The sequence below is a fragment of the Nomascus leucogenys genome, chromosome 18, assembly GCF_006542625.1.
Source record: "Nomascus leucogenys isolate Asia chromosome 18, Asia_NLE_v1, whole genome shotgun sequence".
Lineage (NCBI taxonomy): Eukaryota > Metazoa > Chordata > Mammalia > Primates > Hylobatidae > Nomascus > Nomascus leucogenys.
The window spans coordinates 98,859,165-98,879,496 of NC_044398.1; the positions used below are offsets into that span (position 1 = coordinate 98,859,165).

Below are 20,332 nucleotides of genomic sequence, written 5' to 3' on the forward strand. Positions count from 1 at the left end.
TTGGGGGTTGAAATTTTTGGCACTCTCTTACATTTTGCGGCCTCAACTCTTGCCCCAGGAACCAGAGTCTGTGAGGGCCTAGAAATGACTTCCAAGACAAATGAAAAAGCAGGTCTCTGTCATCCCCTGGGCCGGACTCCAAATGCCACTGCTTTGCGGGGGCTTCCTTGATTTATTAGGAGAGGGGATGGGCGCCTACTACCCAGTTCAGTGTGGGCAGCCAGCTCCCGGGTCTGCCTGGGCCACCTACTTGTGCCTAGGGTCTCCCTCTCATCCTTTCTGCCAAGGCTGTCTCCAGGGATATCAGCTTTGCAGATCACTCTCTGCAGTTCACATATGTGCCCAGCCCTGTACCATCCCCCGTGAAGAGAGAAAAGAGTAAAAGCACAGTCCCTCTTCTCTGGGAGACAAAACTGGACCAAGGAGGCCAGGTGCAGTAGCTCACGCCTGTAATCCCAGCACTTTGGGAGGCAGAGGAGGGTGGTTTACGAGGTCAGGAGTTCGAGACCAGCCTGGCCAACATAGTGAAACCTCGTCTCTACTAAAAATACACAAAAATTAGCCAGGCCTGGTGGCGGGCGCCTGTAATCTCACCTACTTGGGAGGCTAAAGCAGGAGAACAGGAGAATCGCTTGAACCTGGGAGGCAGAGGTTCCAGTGAGCCGAGATCGCGCCACAGTGCGAGACTCCGTCTCAAAAAAAAAAAAAAATTGAACCAGGGAGACATCCAGAGAACACTCTGAAGGCCACATATAACTAAGTATGACAGAATGCTTTGCTCTGGAAAACAACAAAAGCAAGTACAAAATAAGGCCCCGATCAGAGGTGAGGTGTGGCAGCCAGCACTCCTGAGTGCATCCTTATCTGCAACTGTGAGCCTCTGTCTTCTCATCTGCAAAATGAGAGGATAAGGAGACAGTAATGCATCAGAATAGCTTGCTCACTGCTGGGTGAGGTGGCTCATGCCTGCAATCTCAGCACTTTGGGGGACCGGGGCGGGCAGTCGCCTGAGGTCAGGAGTTCGAGACCAGCCTGGCCAACAGGGCAAAATCCCATCTGTACTAAAAATACAAAAATTAGCCGGGCTTGGTGGTGTGTGCCTGTAACCACAGCTACTTGGGAGGCTGAGGCAGAAGAATCACTTGAACCCAGGAGGCGAAGGTTGCAGTGAGCCGAGATCGTGCCACTGCACTCCAGCCTGGGTGACAGAGCAAGACTCCCTCTTAAAAAAAAAAAAAAAAAAAAAGCATAGCTTGCTCGCTAAGGGCGGTTAAAAACAGGCTTCCCGCCAGGCGCGGTGGCTCACGCCTGTAATCCCAGCACTTTGGGAGGCCGAGGCGGGCGGATCACGAGGTCAGGAGATCGAGACCACAGTGAAACCCCGTCTCTACTAAAAATACAAAAAAAAAAAAAAAAAAAAAAAAAATTAGCTGGGCGCGGTGGCGGGCACCTGTAGTCCCAGCTACTCGGGAGGCTGAAGCAGGAGAATGGCGTGAACCCGGGAGGCGGAGCTTGCAGTGAGCCGAGATTGCACCACTGCACTCCAGCCTGGGTGACAGAGCAAGACTCCGTCTCAAAAAAAAAAAAAAAAAAAAAAAAAAAAAAAGGCTTCCCGCCAGGGCCATGCATGGCTCACGCTTGTAATCCCAGCAATTTGGGAGGTAGAGGTAGGATTCCTTGAGTCCCAGGAGTTCAAGACCAGGCTGGGCAACACAGTGAGACTCCCATCTCTGTTTATTGAAAAACAGTAAAAAGTTTTTTTTTTTTTTTGACGGAGTTTCGCTCTTGTTGCCCAGGCTGGAGTGCAATGACATGATCTTGGCTCACTGCAACCTCCGCCTCCCGGGTTCAAGCGATTCTCCTGCTTCAGCCTCCCGAGTAGCTGGGATTACAGGCATGCGCCGCCACGCCCTCGGCTAATTTTGCATTTTTAGTAGAGACGGGGTTTCTCCGTGTTGGTCAGGCTGGTCTCGAACTCCCGACCTCAGGTGATCCACCCACCTCAGCCTCTCAAAGTGCTGAGATTACAGGCGTGAGCCAATGCGCCCAGCCAAAAGTATTTTTTTTTTTTTTTAAAGTAAAAATATAGTAAGCCTTCCAGGGACTTTTTTTTGTCAAATGGTCTGGGATCTCTCCTTAGAGAAACTGCCTAACAGGTTGCTTCAAGGATTGGAGAGCATGTATGCAAAACTGCTCGGCATCCATCGGGTGCTGGCAACATCTAATAACAATATTTCCCAATAATAACAGTAACTATTGTTACTAGTAGGAATAAGTCGAATTAGGAGGCGCGATTTAGGCGGAACCTGGAAGGCGGCGGACAGGATCCAGGACATTCCAAGGCAGGCGTGGGCTTCCTGAGCCAGGAGCCAACCCTCCAGGAGCCAGGGGAGGGCCTGGGGCCGGAAGGTGGGGCGTGCGAGCGGAGGACGGAAGCTCGCCGCCAGGGTCCCCGTCCCTGCCCCAAGTCGTCAACCCCCTCGTGGGGAGCGCACCCTGGCGGAGGGGCAAGTCCCACACGGGCTTTGTTATGAATGAGAAGCTGCAGCCTTCAGCCCGCGGAGGGAACAGTGGGGGTCCGGGGGAATAGCAGGGGACCCGGCGGCAACCAGCAGACCTCCCGGCAGCGCTGGCAGCCTGCGCTCGGGGGCCGCTGCCGTTCGGGCCCGCCACCACCCTCCCCTCCCTGCCGGGGCCCCCGGCTTCCTAGGGCGGCCCCAGCATCCGAGGCGCCCTTTGCCGTCCCGTCGCCGGGTCCAGGATTCCCAGGATCCGGAGTCCCGGCCGTGCGGCCAGCTAAGCAAGGAGGGAGAAAGGAAGCTGGCTGGCCTCCGAAGTCAGCCCCAAGTTACATGTGGGAAGCGGTGGCTGTGACGCAAGTTTCCAGGGGGCCCTGGGCTCGGCTCGAAGGGAGCACACCGGAGAGACTCCGCTCCGTGCAGTTGCAATGGTGAAAATGCAGAAGCCCCAAGCGCGAACCCCAGGCCGCCTTCCTTGCGGCCGCTGCACGCCCGACCCAGCCGCGCCCCCTCCTCCCTGCGGGCCGGCCGAGCGCGCGGACCCTGCTCTGGGCAGTCGCTGCTGGACCCCGGGCTGCACGGGCTGGGCTCCCTGCGCGGTGGCTGGCCTTTTTTTTTTTTTTTTTGCAACGCTTGCCAACCTGTCAGCTGATGGACCTCATCACCCATAGTGGCGCATGTAGCTCGGCCGCAGCTCCCTTCATTCACGCCGCGCCCCCCAAGCCCGCCCGCGGCCCCCGGCCCCCTGTGCCCCGCGAGAGGTCTGCAGACCCCGGTTGCAGCCGGTCCCCGGGGGCCCGCGCCCCTCTCGCCCCGGCCTCGCGCCGCCTGGGGGGCGCTGCAAATAGTCCTTTGTTTACATGCAATTCCTTACTCCGCGGAAGGAGGCCGGGGGAGTGCTGAGTTTTCACCAGCTGTTTCCCGCCTTGAAACAGACATCTGATCAGCTGCAAACACACACACACACACACACACACACACACACACACATACACACGCCCGGGGAGGCAGGCCGGAGAGACCTCCCTCCCGCCCCTCCCGCCCGCCTCCCTCCCCTCGCCGCCGCCGCCGCCGCCGCCGCCGCCAGCATCTGGGACCGGCCGATTCTGCACCTCCGTCCGGCGCTGCCCTTTGATTCGGATTTCCATCTTGCATTCTCCGGCTGATCGCGGGACCTGGCTCGTGCAGAGGAGGGGGGCCGATCGCTATGGAGTATTTCATGGTGCCCACTCAGAAGGTGCCCTCTTTGCAACATTTCAGGAAAACAGAGAAAGAAGTGATAGGAGGGCTCTGTAGGTGTGTACTCCTCCTCCCCCCACCCCCTTCCTACCACTGCAGCCCCCGGCCAGCCCGCCCGGGCGGGCGCGCGTGTGCGCACGCATGGCCCGCGCCGCCGTCCCCGCTAGCCTTTCTTAGCTGCGGGGACGGCTGCAGCTACACGCGCCGGGTCCGCGCCGCCCCAGGACCCTCCTCCCTTGGAGTATGGGGGCCCCAAGCGGCCCCGGCCACTTTTGTCCGCTGCAGGCGGGCGAGTCGCGACGTTTGTAAATTGCAAACAGACCCACGTGGTTCTGCAGCAGTCCCGGCCATGCTTGGTGCTGGTGGCCTTCCCCCCCGCGCTTCCTCTTTCCCCCTCCCGCGGCGGCTTCCTTCCTCTCCTTCCTTCCTCGCGATCTTAGGTCGTCCCCATCCAAGGGGGTCTGGGGGCCCGGGGCGCGCGTGGGGGTGTAGCTAGGGCGGCTACAATGCAGCCATGCCGCGGCTCCCGGCGCGGGGTGGGGGCGGGGAGCCGGGCACTGTGCGTGTTTGCAGAGCGGGGCTGCAGCGGGGTCGGGGGCGTGCTCGCGTGTGGGTGTGGGGGGTGGGCGGACCCCGAGGGGCCCGCGCGGCCGGTAGGGGCGCCGCGGCCCGGGGCACGTTGGCTGCCGCTCGCTCGCCCGCCCGCGCCCGGGCGCTGTTTACTAGCGAGGCCTGGACGTGACTCTGCAGCCCTCTTGGAGTAGGCGGACCTCTGCGCGCGGCCTCGCGGGAGCTGTAGTTCTCCGTGTCCTGCTGGTGCAGCATTCTGGGATTTGTAGGCGCTCCTGGGCCACGCTTTCCCTGCACAAAGCTCGGCCCCCGCGGGCACGATGGGCAAGGCGGGCCAGGTGGGCAGGCCTTTTGGGGAAGGGACACCTGAGGCCGCCCCTAGCCTCGCAGGGCAGCTTCCCGCCGCACGTGGGTTTCCTCTGCAAACTTTCCCATCCAACGCCCCTCCCCCCTGCCGTAAACCGAAAGCGTCGGGTCCCCCAGCCGGGTGGGTGGCCCGAGGTCCGCAGGCCTCCCCAGAAGCCACTTTGCAAGCTTTGGTCCTAGGTTGCTCTAAACCCAAAGGGTGATGGATTCAAGGACCACACACAGCCAAACCACCCCGCACACTTCTTAAAATGCACATGCCTGGAACTCTGATCGCTGGGGCCCGGACATCTGCATTTTGAACGACCCCCTGGGCGGGGTGTGGGGGAGGTGGGCGTTCTGCGGCGTGCGCAAGTTTGGGACCTGCGGCCCCTTTCCTGCCGCGCTGCTCCAAGAGCGAAATGGCTCCCCAGGGCTGGAGCCACGTGCTCTGCCGCCCGAGGCAGTCTGGGCGGGGATTGAGGGAGGAGGAGCCCGCCGGTGTGGCACAGGCTGGTGGACACTAGCGCCTGCAGAATCCGGCCTGGAGGGAAGGTTGCTGCACACGTGTAGACACTCCTGCCCAACCCTCTGCCCCAGGGGTCCCCACCTTAAGGCTACTCTGAAGTTCCCAGTCAGTACATAGACTTGGGCCAGTTGATGGGTTTGGCAGCTTGCAGGGATGGCCCGAGGGCTGGCCCTTGCACGAGGCCCACCTGGAGGGCCCAGTAATAATAAGTAAAAAAAATTCTTGAGCTCTTTTTGTGTTCTGGGGACTCACTTTGCTAGAATTTTCTCATTGAGTTGTCATACTCTTTCTATGAGTCAAAAGTGTCTTTTGATTCCGCGTAAAGAGGAGGACACAGAGACTGGAGAAGGGACCACTACAGCAAGTGGTGGAGCTGGAACCTGAACCCTTGTCCTGGGGTTGCATGCTGTTGCAGGGCCGGGCTGGGCAGCGCGCGGAGGTGCAGTTGAGCCGCTGTGCCTACTGGAGAAGACATTCTGGGCCTGATCCTGGGCAGGGTTGGGGGGCCCTGTGGCTGCCATGCCTGGGCCTTGGGTGAGTCCTCTCTGGGCCCCCTAAGACTCTGGCTTCAATTTATCCCTGCCCCAAGCCTTCCTTTGGAGGATACCAGCAGTCCCCCAGGGTAGCTGGATCTTGGTAGGCCAAGGGCTTGAAGGTGTAGGGCCTTCGTCCAGGGTTGGGCATGGCAACGTCCATTGCAAGACAGTTGTCAGCTGTGCATTAGCCATGGAGTTGGGGGTCCCTGGATTTGTTTACCTTCAGTAGGGTTGCAGGGTGAGGTGGGAAGCCTGTCCGGGATCAAATGTGTTCATTAGGCAGGACCTTCTGGCCAGATGCATTTGCTTCTCTGGGTCATCTCAGGCTGGTGGGCTTTGCTCCATCCCTCAGTGACCAGCAGGGATCTCCCTGTCTTTCTGTCTCCCAGGCCTGCCAGAGGGGATTGTAGGGCACGGTGCTGCACACACAAGCTGCAGGTTTTGGACCTGTCGCCTAGTGGTTCTCAGTCTCTGGAAAACAGAGCACCTGTGAGAAAATTAGCTGTGAGTATGGAAAGTGCCTGGTAGCTGTTAAAATGACACTCAGTCTTTTTTTTTTTTTTTTTTTGAGACGGAGTCTCACTCTGTCACCCAGAATGGAGTGCAGTGGTGCAATCTTGGCTCACTGCAACCTCCGCCTCCTAGATTCAAGCGACTTTCCTGCCTCAGCCTCCCAAGTAGCTGGGATTATAGGCATGTGTCACCATGCCTGGCTAATTTTTGTATTTTTAGTAGAGATGGGGTTTCACCATGGTGGTTGGCCAGGCTGGTCTCGAACCCCTGACCTCAGGTGATCTGCCCACCTTGGCCTCCCAAAGTACTAGGATTACAGGCATGAGCGACTGTGCCCAGCCACTGACATTCAGAGTCTTAAAAGCAGGTATATGGACAGGTATATGATAGTCTCCATCCATATCTTGTGTTTTGTTAGTTTGTTTGTTTTGAGATGGACTCTCACTCTGTCGCACAGGCTGGAGTGCAGTGGCGCAATCTCGGCTCACTGCAACTTCTGCCTCCAGGGTTCAAGCAATTCTCCTGCCTCAGCCTCCTAAGTAACTGGGACTACAGGCCCGCTCCACCATGCACGGCTAATTTTTGTATTTTTAGTACAAACGGGGTTTCACCATGTTGGCCAGGATGGTCTCGATCTCCTGATCTTGTGACCTGCCCGCCTCGTCCTCCCAAAGTGCTAGGATTTCAGACATGAGCCACAGTTCCCGGACTCTCCATCTGTATTTTTTTTTTTTTTTGAGACGGAATCTTGCTCTGTCACCCAGGCTGGAGTGCAGTGATGCAATCTCGGCTCACTGCAAGCTCTGCCTCCCGGGTTCACGCCATTCTCCTGCCTCAGCCTCCCAAGTAGCTGGGACTACAGGTGCCCACCACCAGGCCCTGCTAATTTTTTGTATTTGAATTAGAGACAGGGTTTCACTGTGTTAGCCAGGATGGTCTCGATCTCCTGACCCCGTGATCCACCCACCTCAGCTTCCCAAAGTGCTGGGATTACAGGCGTGAGCCACCGCGCCCGGCCTCCATCTGTGTCTTAAAGCTCCTAGGCCTGGCTCGGTGGCTCAAGCCTGCAATCCCAGTGCTTTGGAAGGCTGAGGGGAAAGAATCATTTGAGCCCAGAAGTTCGAGACCAGCCTGGGCAACATAGCAAGACCCCACCTCTACAAAAAATAAAAAAATTAGCCCAGCATGGTGGCATGTGCCTGTAGTCTCAGCTCCCTGGGAGGCTGAGGCAGGAGGATTGCTTGAGCCCGGGAATTGGAGATTGCATTGAGCTGTGATCATACCACTGCTCTCTAGCCTGGGTAACAGAGACCACGTCTCTTAAAAAAAATAGTAACACTGGGCGCAGTGGCTCACTCTTGTAACCCTAGCACTTTGGGAGGCCAAGGCGGAAGGATCACTTGAGCCCAGGAGTTCAAGACCAGCCTCAGCAACATGACGAAACCCTGTTTCTACTAAAAATACAAAAAACTAGCTGGGTGTGAATGGTGTGCACTTATACTTCCAGTTGCTTGGGAGGCTGAGGAAGGAGGATGACCTGGGCCCAAGAAGTTGAGGCTACAGTGAGCCGAGATCATGCCATTGCACTCCAGCTTGGGTGGCGGGAGTGAGACCCTGCCTCTAAATAAATAAATAAAAATAAGTTTAAAAAAATAATAAAACTTAAAAAGCTCCCATAAGGAGTTCGAGAAAATTGAAGCCTTTGGATTGTTTGTTGGGTCCCTGATTTATTTATGAAGCAACAACGTTCTGCCGGGACTGAGGATACAGCCACGAACAGGATGTGACTCCTGTCCTCAGCAGCTCACAGCCTTGTGGTTCTAAAAGGTCTTGTAGACCCCCTAAGAGTTTCATGGGTGTCCTGGACACCTGGGTGCAAACTAACTCTTGGGCCTCGACCTCCTGAGTAGCTGGGACTACAGGCACGTCCCACGACACCCAGCTGATTTTTGTATTTTTAGTAGAGAGGGGGTTTCACCATGTTGGCCTGGCTGGTCTGAAACTTCTCACCTCAGGTGATCTGCCCACCTTAGCCTCCCAAAGTGCTGGGATTACAGGCGTGAGCCACCGTGCCCGGCCTTTCTTGATCTCTTTTAAACTTCACCATGACCCTGTGAAGCGAAGCAGCGTTTCCATATTTTACAGATGGAGGAAACTGAGGCTTGGTGTTCCACAGCTAGTAAGTGGCAAGGCTGGACTTTTTGCACTTGAGCCCAGTGCAGGATTCCCACTGATGGGCTGGAGGAGCTTTGGGAAAGGGAGGGAGGCAGGGATGTTTGTGATGGCAACAGCCTGGGCATGGTGTGTTCTGGGACCGAGGGGAAGGGCAGCAGACTGGCCAGGTCGCAGTGCAGAGTATGGGTGAGTAGTGTAGCAGCAGCGGGGATGGAGCATGGATGAGAACCTCGGGCTGATTAGGTTAGAGAAGGATGAGTGCCTTAGTGCTTTTTTGGGTTTGGGAGAATCCCGTGTGGACTTTCCCACGTTGACTGTATAGATGTTAAGTGACCCTGAGGTATGTGAGTGACCTCAGGGCAGTGGGAAATGAAAGTTCTCAGTGGCCGGTTTGAGGCTGGAGCTGGGCAGGCAGGTGTAGAGGGACTTGAGGTACTTGACTTTGGGCTGGGCAGGAGGGATAGGTACCTGGCAGGGTTCTAGACTTGAAGGGCGTGCCCCATTCCCCCAAGTGTCTGGTTGGGACGCCAGTGTCAGTCTCAGCAGATTTTGTGGGTGCCGTGGTGGTAGGTGTGGCGGCTCTTGCCTTAGCATCCAAGGCTGGTGCCCAAATTTTGTTCCCTGGCCATTGGCTGCTCAGTGACCTTATTCCTAAATCTAGGGCAGCCCCTGCCTGGTTGGACCCAGGAGGCTGGCTTGCAAGAAGCAAGAGAGCCTTGGTGTGGCTGGGCATGGTGTCTTATGCCTATAATCCCAGCACTTTGGGAGGCCAAGGCGGGCAGATCACGAGGTCAAGAGTTCGAGACCAGCCTGGCCAACATGGTGAAACCCCATGTCTACTAAAAATACAAAAATTAGCCGGGCGTGGTCGTGGGCATCTGTAATCCCAGCTACTCGGGAGGCTGAGGCATGAGAATTGCTTGAACTCTGGAGGTAGAAATTGCAGTGAGCTGAGATTGTGCCACTGCACTCCAGCCTGGGTAACAGAGCGAGACTCCATCTTAAACCCCTCCCCCGCCCCCCTTAATTAGCCGGGCTTGGTGGCTCACGCCTGTGATCCCAGTTACTTGGGAGGCTGAGGCATGAAAATCGGTTGAACCGGGGAGGCAGAGATTGCAGTGAGCCAAGATTGCACCACTGCACTCCAGCCTGGGCAATAGAGCGAGACTCAGTCAAAAGAAAAAAGAACCTCGGTGTCAGTGGACTTGGGTCACCTTTGATTTTCACCTGGAGGAGTCTGAAGTGGCCAGGGAGAGGATAGTGGACCTTTATTGTGTGTGTAGGACCTTTACAGACCTTAACCGTAAATGCAAAACCCCAGAAAGAGCTATCAGAAACTTTCAGGCATTTGCAGAAAAATCCACTTTATTCAGTGCAGTATCACTCGGAAATTTCAATTAACCATCCTTCATCAACAGGAACCCCTGGTTGGTCAGCCATCAGAAGCCCTGGTTGGTCAGCATTCCACCAATAAGAATTCCTGGTTAGCCGGCACTCCACCAATCACAACCCCTGGTTAGCTCCTATTCCACCAATCAGAAGCCTTGGGTAGAATGCATTCTATTAAAGGACTCTATCGGCTGGTACTTCCAGGGCAATTTAGGTGAGTTATATTTGAGGGTCTTGGTGGCAGATTCAGGTCCCCACGAGGAACTGTACCTTTGGGGGGAAATTTGCTTTCTTGGTTTTAAGAAAGTGCTTAACCTAACTTAAGCACTAGGTTAGCCAGCAGCTGGTTTCTGAGCCAGGAGACTGGGCTGATGGCTTTGGAGAGGAAGGAGGCAGGATGGAGTTCTGGAGAGCTGGGCCGGCAGATTCTGGTGCAGAGGAGGAGGCGACACAGGCCCCTGATCCCGGCCCCAGCTCCTCTTCCTTGTGAGAAATTCCGGCTGGGGTTTTCGGGACTGGGGTCTGGTGGTCTCCTTTGGTCTCCCAGTTAGTGCGCTGCCTTGCGGGGAAGGGAAGGAAGAGGCTGAGGGTCAGCTCCCAAGAGCAGAGGAGTTGGTGGGACTTGGGCTGGGAGGTGCAGGAGGGTGCATCTGGCTGCACCCTGCCCTGCCCAGCTGCTGGGTGTGACCTTGGGCAAGTCACCTCACTTGTGGGCTTGTGTTCAGAGGGGCAGGGGTGATGGCTGAGCTTGCAGTCACACACCCCCTTCTGGTAAGTGGCGGGCTGTGTGAACTAGCGGTCAGTAGAGGCGCTTCAGTGGGTTGGCGTCTGCAGGTTGCTGTTGTGCCCGGTCTGGCTGCTTGACCGGGATTATCACCTTCCTTCCCACCACCCTGCATTGCTTGCTCACTGTGATCTCGGCCGCCCCACTGGGTTTCTGTGAGAATCAGGCAGGGAAAAATGTAAACGAGGTCTGTGAATAATAAAAAGAGTTAGATGATTACAGCGATTTTCGAATGCCTGGTCTTTTTTTTTTTTTTTTTTTTTTGAGACAAGGTCTCACTCTGTTGCCTAGGCTGGAGTACAGTGACACGATCACAGCTCACTGCAGCCTCAACCTCCTGGACTTATTCCATCCTCCCACCTTAGCCTCCTGAGTTGCTGGAACAATAGGCACACTCTACCATGCCTGGCTGATTTCTTTTTTCTAGTGATGGGGTCTCACTATGTTGCCCAGGCTGGTCTTGAACTCTGAGGCTCAAGCGATCCTCCTGCTTTGGCCTCCCAAAGTGCTAGGATTATAGGTGTGAGCCACTGTGCCTGGCCTGGTCTTCTCTTTTACAGGGATAACTGTCACCTGCCGGTTGGGGCATCTGGCTCTGTGGGACAGTCAGAGCTCATTCTGCCCTATGGCCTGACACCTGCTCTGGGGTCAGGGTTCACGCCCAGCGCTTGCTGCAGCTGGTCCCTACCCAAACCTCTGTGCCTCCCGCTTTACATGGGAGTCTTCAGGCCACCTGACTCAGGAAGATTGTGACAATTCAGCAAGACAATTTTCGCCAAAAACTTAAAAAAAAAAAAAATGTATCCCTCTGTTGTGGACCCTCTAGGAGGGCCAGCTTTCAGGTGGCCCAAAGCTGGACTCGGTGCTCCCTTTTCACCCCCTGGTCAGCTCTGGCCTTTGGACATTGCCAGGAGGGGCCCAGGGGCTAGGTGGGTGGGGGTCTCTCCCCACATCTCTCCTGAGGGGGATGGCGATGCCTCCAGATTGCACTTACCTTGTGTTGTGGCTTCCTATGGACATCTCTTCCCACCTCTTACCTCCAAAGAGCCCCAGCTTTAAGCCACCCACTGCAGAGCAGTCCTGGTCCCCTTGGCCTGCTGGCCTCTCAGAGATGGTATGGTCTGAAGCTGTGCCAGGCCTGGGAGCCTGGACTCCACCCCAAGGCTGGGCCACACACAGCCGTGCAGCAGGCCTGCTCCAGTCCCCTTGTCACCTCCATTTCAGGGCAGGGGAACCGGGAGAAGTGAGGGCACTGACATCCAGCTGACTGACCCTAAAACCATCCCCTCTCTGCTTTGCACTCTAAAGTCTCTCATGGAAAGTGGGGGGCCCGGGCCCCTTTTGCAGCGCTGACATTTCAAGACCCTGTAAGCGACTTGTACCCTGTGTACAGGCCCTGGGCCTTTGGGTCCTGATAGAGGAGGGGGCTTGGCTTGATGAGGACGGAAGGAGGCTGATTTGCATCCAGACTTCCGGCGTCGGACACCTCTGTATTGGGAGAGGAAGCTGAGGCCAGGGAAGGGGCAGGGATGTGTCCAGGGTCCCACAGGGAGCCAAGGGTGGACAGATGGGCAGGCTGGGTGGGGCCAGGAAGGCCACGGCTGTTTCTAGCTGTTGCAGATGTGCTCCCTCCTGGGTCCATGCAATCTCCTTTCCGCCTGCGGGTTGGCGAAGGGGCCAGGGCACACAGCAGGGGAGTTAGACTTGGCAGCCCCTTGACCTCAGACTGCCCTCGTCAATGGAGCAGGAGCTGCCCAGAACCCTTTTCCTGTTCTCCCAGATTCAGGGGCATGAGCCCCCTTGGCCCAGTCCTGGAACAGGGCACCCCGGGAGGGCCCCTCAGGAAGAGGCCGGGGCTGCGGCTTCGGGTGGGGCTGGCAGCCTGTGCTGGGATCCCAGCATCTGGAAGCTATCAGGCCAGGGGCGGGGGGAGTTGCAGGGGAGGTCCAGGGAGGGGGACATGCCTCCTCCAGGCCACACACAGGCCCAACCCTCGGGAGCGTGGCCTTGGGCCCACAACCGCGGCCTCTGCACCCCGGCCCACAGCCCCGCCCCCTGGCGCACACGCCCCGCCCTCGTCCGAAGCCACGCCCCCAGTCAGCAGCCACGCCCTCTTCCCCCAGGCTGCCTTCTCACGCACTGGCCACTGCTCCTGCAAGGGTCAGTAGGGCTCCCCACAGCATGGTGGGAGCCTCGCTTCTCCGGCACAGGGTGGGTCTGTCTCTTGGAGTGGGGGGGGCTGTGGGGAGCAGTGTCCCCAGGGGTTGTTGGCTTGGTGTCTTTTTGGGGAGTGAGTGGTACTTGTCTTCCGTGAAGTCTTAGCCTAGTGGGGTTGGGGCTTGTGGTGGGAGGTGTGGCCGTGAGGGTAGGAAGGGAGTGGGAACGTCATCCTCAGTCCTGGGGTGGCAAAGCCTGAGACGCTGAAGAGGCGCTCCAGGTGCCTAGCAAGTCACTCAGAAGTGTTCCAGGAGTGGGGACAGCGTCCCTGAATGTCGTCTGCATCCCACGTGCATCAGAATCACACCACGCACGTTTCTGGGCCCCACCGGGCCTGCTAGTCAGACGCTGGGGCCAGCACCAGTCGTCTGCGTAGTTTCTAAGCTCCTGGATGTTTTGATGCTCAGATACACTGGGAATTCTGTTCCGGAGGAGAGACTGCTCCCTGTGAGGAAAGCCAGGGAGGGGATGGGTTTTTGTTGTTGTTGTTGTTGTTGAGACAAGGTCTTGCTCTGTTGCCCAGACTGAAGTGCAGTGGCGTGATCATAGCTCACTGCAGCCTCCAACTCCTGGGCTCAAGCGATTCTCCCACTTCAGCCTCCTGAGTAGCTGGGACTACAGGCATGCACCACCACACCTGGCTAATTTTATTTTTTTGTAGAGACAGGGTCTCACTATGTTGCCTAGGCTGATCTCAAACTCTTAGGCTCAATGATCCTTGGCCTTGACCTCCCAAAGAACTGGGATTACTGTGCCTGGCCCGGGGTGGGTTCTGAGCGGACTATCTTACCCGCAGCGAGCTGATTCAGTCTGCCCCGATGTCCCAGAGAGCACCGCTCCATCACCCTCTGGGGGTGGCCTGGCATCTTTTGCAGGAGGGGAGGGATGCAGTTTCCACTGGGGCCCTCTGGAGATGAATGATGAAGAGGGCGCCTTGGCCGAGCCTGTCCTTGTCCTCTCTGGCAGCCTTGCCAACATTCCATTAACCCCCGAGACTCAGCGGGACCAGGAGCGGCGGATTCGGCGGGAGATTGCCAACAGCAACGAGCGGAGGCGCATGCAGAGCATCAACGCGGGATTCCAGTCCCTCAAGACCCTCATCCCCCACACAGATGGAGAGAAGCTCAGCAAGGTGGGTGAGAGCAGGGAGGGCGTCCTGGAGGAGCCGGCAGGTTCCCGCCGGGAGAGGAAAGTGAGCTCTGGTAAACACTGCCAGCCTGACTCTCCGCTTTTCCACGCCCTCAGGCAGCCATTCTCCAGCAGACAGCCGAGTACATCTTCTCCCTGGAGCAGGAGAAGACTAGGCTCTTGCAGCAGAACACACAGCTCAAGCGCTTCATCCAGGTGCGCCCTGTCCTTCATGGCTCCCTCTCCCTGGCATGGGCATGCCTTGGACCCAGCCATGGGCCTGGGACTCAGGTGTGGCTGCAGGCCCCTTCTTGCCCACTGACAAGTACTTCCAGGCAGTTTTTTTTCTGCCCCGGCCTCAGTTTCTCCATCGGTCAAGTGCGGTGGAGTGGGCTCTGGAAGGAGCCAGGTGACTGTTATGTAAAGCAGCCCATTCTCCTGGCATTTGGCTGGTTTGTTGGACTTGCAGAAGGGGCTCCCTAATGAAGATTCACCTGTGTTGGGCAGCTTTGGGGGGCTGCGATGGAACCCCAATCTCCGTGGTGGTACCGAGGTGTCAGGCACACTGACCGACTCCTTGGGGTCCCCAGGAGCTGAGCGGCTCGTCCCCCAAGCGACGGCGGGCAGAGGACAAGGACGAAGGCATAGGCTCCCCGGACATCTGGGAGGACGAGAAGGCGGAGGACCTGCGGCGGGAGATGATTGAGCTGCGGCAGCAGCTGGACAAGGAGCGCTCGGTGCGCATGATGCTGGAGGAGCAGGTGAGGCAGCGCCCTCTGCTGGGCGCGGCGCGCGGTGCAGAGGGCGTGGAGCCTGGGGTCGCGCCTCATGCTCTGCGGCCCTCGGTTGAGCCCTATTTACAGGAGCACCTACTGCGGTGCCAGGCCTAGGAGTGGGGAGCAAGCCAGACACGTCCCTGCCCTTGGGGGCCACCGTCTTCTTTGGGGTGTGGGAGATTAGCCAAAGGATCTCAAAAATGTAACCATGCTTTGGGAGGCCGAGGCGGGTGGATCACCTGAGGTCAGCAGATCAATACCATCCTGGCTAACACGGTGAAACCCCGTCTCTACTAAAAATACAAAACAAAAAAAAAATTTAGCCGGGCGTGGTGGTGGGCGCCTGTAGTCCCCGCTGCTTGGGAGGCTGAGGCAGGAGAATGGCGTGAACCTGGGAGGCAGAGCTTGCAGTGAGCCGAGATCATGCCACTGCACTCCAGTCTGGGCGACAGAGCGAGACTCCGTCTCAAAAAAAAAAAAAGTAACCGTGATGGGCTGGGTATGGTGGCTCACACCTGTGATCCCAGCACTTTTCGGGGCTGAGGTGGGAGGATCGCTTGAGCCCAGGAGTTTGAGATCAGCCTGGGAGGCATAGTGAGACCCTGTCTCTACCAAAAAAGATACAAAAATTAGCCAGGTGTGGTGGGGTGTGCCTGTAGTCCCGGCTACTCAGGATGCTGAGCTGGGAGGATTGCTTGAGCCCAGGAGGTGGAGGCTGCAGTGAGCCATGATCGTGCCACTACACTGCAGCCTGAGTGACAGAAGGAGACCATGTCTCAAAAAAACCAAAAAACAACAAAAAACTTAACCATATTGAAGTCCAGGCTGGAGCGGTGGCATCAGGAGGGATTTTTCAAGGGACGCCCCACGGCTTCTCCATGGAAGTGGGAAGTTCAGTCTCATAGTTAACCAAAGGACAGAGAAAGGTGTTCCTGGCAGAGGGAACAGCATAGGCAAAGACTCGGGCAGGAGGGAGCATGGTCCAGTGGAGGCCGAGGTGGGAGGCGAGAGGAGCCAGGGGCTGAAGGGCTCTGGAAAGGCTTCTGGCCTCTGCTGAGGGGGGCCCGCCCCATGCTAGGGTTTTCAGCAGGAGTGAATGAGCTGCTGTGAGACTGATAGGGTAGGGTGTGCTCCCGGTCCTGGCCCTGAGCCCAGGCTGTCCTGCCTCCAGGTGCGCTCACTGGAGGCCCACATGTACCCGGAAAAGCTCAAGGTGATCGCGCAGCAGGTGCAGCTGCAGCAGCAGCAGGAACAGGTGAGGCTGCTGCACCAGGAGAAGCTGGAGCGAGAACAGCAGCACCTGCGGACCCAGGTGAGCAGGAGGCGCCCGGGAGTGGGCTCTGGGGACCAGGAAGGGGACAGGTGATTTTGAATGGTGGAAGCCTCTCCCTAGGCCACCTCCTCTCGCTTCTTAATATAAAGGGGGAAAGGCAGTTATACACTGGCCGGCTCTGCATGAAAGGGAGGTGGATGGGCCAAGAGAAGCCTTGAGAGAAAGGCTGAGGGCCTCTGTCTTGCAGCTTCTGCCCCCTCCGGCCCCCACCCACCACCCCACGGTGATCGTGCCAGCACCGCCTCCTCCTCCCTCGCACCACATCAACGTCGTCACCATGGGCCCCTCCTCGGTCATCAACTCTGTTTCCACATCCCGGCAAAATCTGGACACCATCGTGCAGGTACCTGAGCTCGAGAAAGTGGCAGCTTGTAGGGGTCATACTCTGGGAACAGGCTCTTTAGGGGAGTCCAGAAAATGAGGGGCAGAAGAGGAGGAAGATGGTGCTTGTGTGGGAAGGGGTGGAGGGCTGGAAGCCTTGGGGGGCCCCTACCACGCCAGTAGGAAGAGTTGGCCTGGAAGACTGTCCCTTCCCTCAATATGGGGTTTCCCAAGAGGGTCCTTTGCTCCTAGAGCCCCCTGGTTACAGAGTTCCTGCATCCAGCTCTTGGGTTGGTCCAGAACATTGTCTCAGCTCCATCTCCTAGGACCTGGATGGAGATACAGGTGGCACGGCTGGTGACAGTTGGGCCTCCTACAGAGGAGGAAGCTCTGTGGGTCAAGCCTGAAGTTACAGTTGCATTCACCCTTGAACAGGGCCCCTTGAGGAGCCCAACATCAGAAATCAGTAAATAAGTAAATAAATAACTCAACCAAAAAAGCCAAAACAGGAAAAAAAAATCCATCAATCTCCTCGAATTTTAATTGCTCATAAACTTTGCAAATTGTGTAATACAATTAATAACAAAGGCCTTTAATAAGTTAATAGGCAAGCTTTAAAATACATAAACATATGGCTGGGTGTGGTGGCTGCAAATCCCAGCATTTTGGGAGGCCGAAGTAGGTGGATCACTTTAGGTCAGGAGTTCGAGACTAGCCTGGCCAACATGGTGAAAACCCCATCTCTATTACAAATACAAAAATTAGCCAGACATGGCGGCGCATGCCTGTAATCCTGGCTATTCAGGAGGCTGAGGCAGGAGAATCGCTTGAACATGGGAGGTGGAAGTTGCACTGAGCTGAGATTGCACCACTGCACTCCAGCCTGGGTGACATGGTGAGACTTTTTCTCAAAAAACAAACAAACAAACAAAAACATATGAAAGGTACATATTATTTCTTTTTCTTTTTTTTTTTTTTGAGATGGAGTTTTGCTCTTATTGCCCAGGCTGGAGTGCAATGGTGCGATCTCGGCTCACTGCAACCTCCCCCTCCCAGGTTCAAGTGATTCTCCTGCCTCAGCCTCCCAAGTAGCTGGGATTATAGGCATGTGCGCCACCATGCCTGGCAAATTTTGTATTTTTAGTAGGCTTCTGGCCTCTGTTGAGGGGCTGGACTCGAACTCCCGATGTTAGGTGATCCTCCCGTCTTGGCCTCCCAAAGTGTTGGGATTACAGGCGTGAGCCACTGCGCCTGGCTGATACATATAATTTCTTTCTTTTTTTTTTTTTTTTTTTTTAAGACGGAGTCTTGCTCTGTCGCCCAGGCTGGAGTGCAATGGCGCGATCTCGGCTCACTGCAAGCTCCGCCTCCCAGGTTCACGCCATTCTCCTGCCTCAGCCTCCTGAATAGCTGGGACTACAGGCGCCCACCACCGCACCCGGCTAATTTTTTTTGTATTTTTAGTAGAGACAGGGTTTCACCGTGGTCTCGATCTCCTGACCTCGTGATCCACCCACCTCGGCCTCCCATAGTGCTGGGATTACAGGAGTGAGCCACCGCGCCCAGCAGATACATATAATTTCTAAGCAGCACTGGGACTGTCGTCTTCCCGGAATGGATTTTTCAACTTAACAGAGGGGTTTTGAAAGTTTATTCCTGGGTCAGGCGTGGTGGCTTATGCCTGTAATCCCGGGACTTTGGGAGGTTGAGGCAAGAAGATTGCCTGAGGTCAGGAGTTCGAGATCAGCTTGGACAACATAGCAAGAACCCCCTCGTCTCTACCAAAAATACAAAAGTTAGCTGGGGATGGTGGTGTGCCCCTGTGGTTCCAGCTACTAGGGAGGGAGCAGTAGGAGGTACGCTGGAGCCCAGGAGTCTGAGGCTGCAGTAAGCTATGATCATGCCACTGCACTCTAGCCTGGGTGATATAGGGAGAACTCGTCTCCAAAAAAAAAGGAAGAGGAGTTTGTTTTTCCTGCACTCTAGTGGGCCTCCCCTGCTGCTTTGCAAGGCTTATTTCTAGGATATGTGTTTTGGGGGTGACAGTGGCTGGCTGCGGGCCCCCACTGTCTCCTGGCTGGCCGTGTATCCCCGGCCGAGCCTTCTCAGTGGTTCTTCCCTGTTCAGGCAATCCAGCACATCGAGGGCACCCAGGAAAAGCAGGAGCTGGAGGAGGAGCAGCGGCGAGCTGTCATCGTGAAGCCCGTCCGCAGCTGCCCGGAGGCCCCCACCTCTGACACCGCCTCCGACTCCGAGGCCTCAGACAGCGACGCCATGGACCAGAGTCGGGAGGAGCCGTCGGGGGACGGGGAGCTTCCCTGACTACCCCCCCAGCCCTCCTCTCCCTTCTGGGGGCTGGAGGGAGCCGGGGCAGCCACAGGGAGAGACGTGGGCGAATGAGTGAGAAATTTTTACAAAATTACGACGTCATTTGGGTCTCTTTTATGACCTCTTTTTCAATACTGTAAATCGACCTTTGAACGAAGCCACTCAACCCGAGGTCCCGGGGCTGGGATGTCGCAGAGCGTTGTGGGAGCATCGGGACCCGGGCTGGGCCTCGGCCCCGGGGGCTGGGGGAAGCTGACACAGAGATGCCTGGCCTCTCTCTGCCAAAAAGCATTTTTTCCTTTAAATATGTTTTTTAAGAACAGGGAAAATTAAACAAAACCCCAGGTTATTTGTTCCCTGCCCAGAGCCGGCCTGGGATTGTCAGCCTTCAATCCCCTTTCCCTCCTCTTTTTGGGTTTTCTTCTTTCTCCTTTAAGCACTTACATGGTTGGGGGTCAGACTAGGCTGGGGTGTTCTGGGGGCCCGGAGGTCTCCGTTGCTTCTCGGTTGGGGTTTGCTGCTGCTGTGCCCCCTTCCCCCTTCCCCATCTTGGCACTAGAATTCGCCACTCTCCCACCCCCCAGCCCCCACCTCTGCCTCCAGGTCTCATCTTCCACCCCAAAAATGTCTGTCTCTCTCTTTTTGTTTTGTTTGTTGTTGGTTTTTTATTTTTTTTGGTTTGCTTTCTGTTTTTTTTTTTTTTTTTTTTTTTTTATAATTTTGAGGTCTTCGTGTTCAAGGAGAAGCTATTATATTTTGTTAAGAAAGTGGGGAGAAAAAAACCAAGAGGCCGCTGTGCCTTTGTAAAGAAACAAAATAAAGTTTGTACTTTGTTTTTTAGATTCTGAGTCTCCTGGGTGTGGGCTGGCCTGACGACCAGGGCAGGGCTACCTCGCCTAGAGTAGGGGGGCTCCTTGGGCCCCCCAAAGCGGACTGGGTGTGTGTGAGCACAGTTACTCCCTCAGCTTGTGTGTGGTGTTGCGATGAGAAATTGGGGTCCTCAGTTTCCCTGGGATGACCCTGGGTATTCTGTAAAGATGGAAGATGGTGTTGAGGCTGGGGAGTAGCTCTTTGGTGGGCAGCAAGGAGAGATATGATTTAAAGATATGATTTAAAACATCATACTGGGCGCGGTGGCTCACGCCTGTAATTCCAGCACTTTGGGAGGCCAAGGTGGGCGGATCACCTGAGGTCGGAAGTTCGACACCAGCCTGACCAACATGGAGAAAACGCTTGTCTCTACTAAAAATACAAAATTAACACATGCCTGTAATCCCAGCTACTCGGGAGGCTTAGGCACGAGAATCGCTTGAACCCAGGAGGCGGAGGTTGCGGTGAGCCGAGATTGCGCCATAGCATTCCAGCCTGGGCAACAAGAGCGAAACTGTCTCAAAAATAAATAAATAGATAAATAATAAATAAATGAAACCAAAGCAAAATAAAAAAGATATGAATTAGTTCCTTCATTTCCAATGCCCCCATGCCTCTTGGTGGTCAACCCAGCCCCTAGGAGCCACTGATCTATGTTGCTATAGTCTTAGCTGTGACAACATGTCATATAAATGGGATAACCCAGGCTTTTGAGCCTGGCTTCTTTGCACTGCAACCAATTTTCTCTTGCTGAGATTAT

General features: G+C 56.0%; 1 protein-coding gene across 2 annotated transcripts; it reads left to right on the forward strand.

Moving 5' to 3' along the window:
• Positions 1-2,143: 2,143 nt before the first annotated feature.
• TFAP4 (transcription factor AP-4) lies at positions 2,144-19,542 on the forward strand. Of its 2 annotated transcripts, XM_030798635.1 has the most exons (8): positions 3,747-3,815; positions 6,128-6,242; positions 13,783-13,948; positions 14,062-14,160; positions 14,535-14,705; positions 15,892-16,032; positions 16,241-16,396; positions 18,502-19,542. In XM_030798635.1, exons 3-8 carry the CDS (start codon positions 13,874-13,876, stop codon positions 18,694-18,696), a joined length of 837 nt encoding a protein of 278 aa, XP_030654495.1. In that variant the 5' UTR covers positions 3,747-3,815; positions 6,128-6,242; positions 13,783-13,873; the 3' UTR covers positions 18,697-19,542. The 2 variants fall into 2 exon arrangements, with proteins under 2 accessions (XP_003269268.1, XP_030654495.1); XM_003269220.4 differs by lacking the exon at positions 6,128-6,242 and having other exon boundaries at positions 2,144-3,815.
• The last annotated feature ends 790 nt before the right edge of the window (positions 19,543-20,332 follow it).

What these genes read in the sequence shown, in the direction of transcription:
- TFAP4 (XM_003269220.4), top strand. Translation starts at nt 3,727, where the DNA reads ATGGAGTATTTCATGGTGCCCACTCAGAAGGTGCCCTCTTTGCAACAT. An exon ending in ATGGAGAGAAGCTCAGCAAG is followed by an intron (nt 13,949 to 14,061) that starts GTGGGTGAGAGC and finishes CCACGCCCTCAG; the next exon opens with GCAGCCATTCTCCAGCAGAC. An exon ending in GCATGATGCTGGAGGAGCAG is followed by an intron (nt 14,706 to 15,891) that starts GTGAGGCAGCGC and finishes TCCTGCCTCCAG; the next exon opens with GTGCGCTCACTGGAGGCCCA.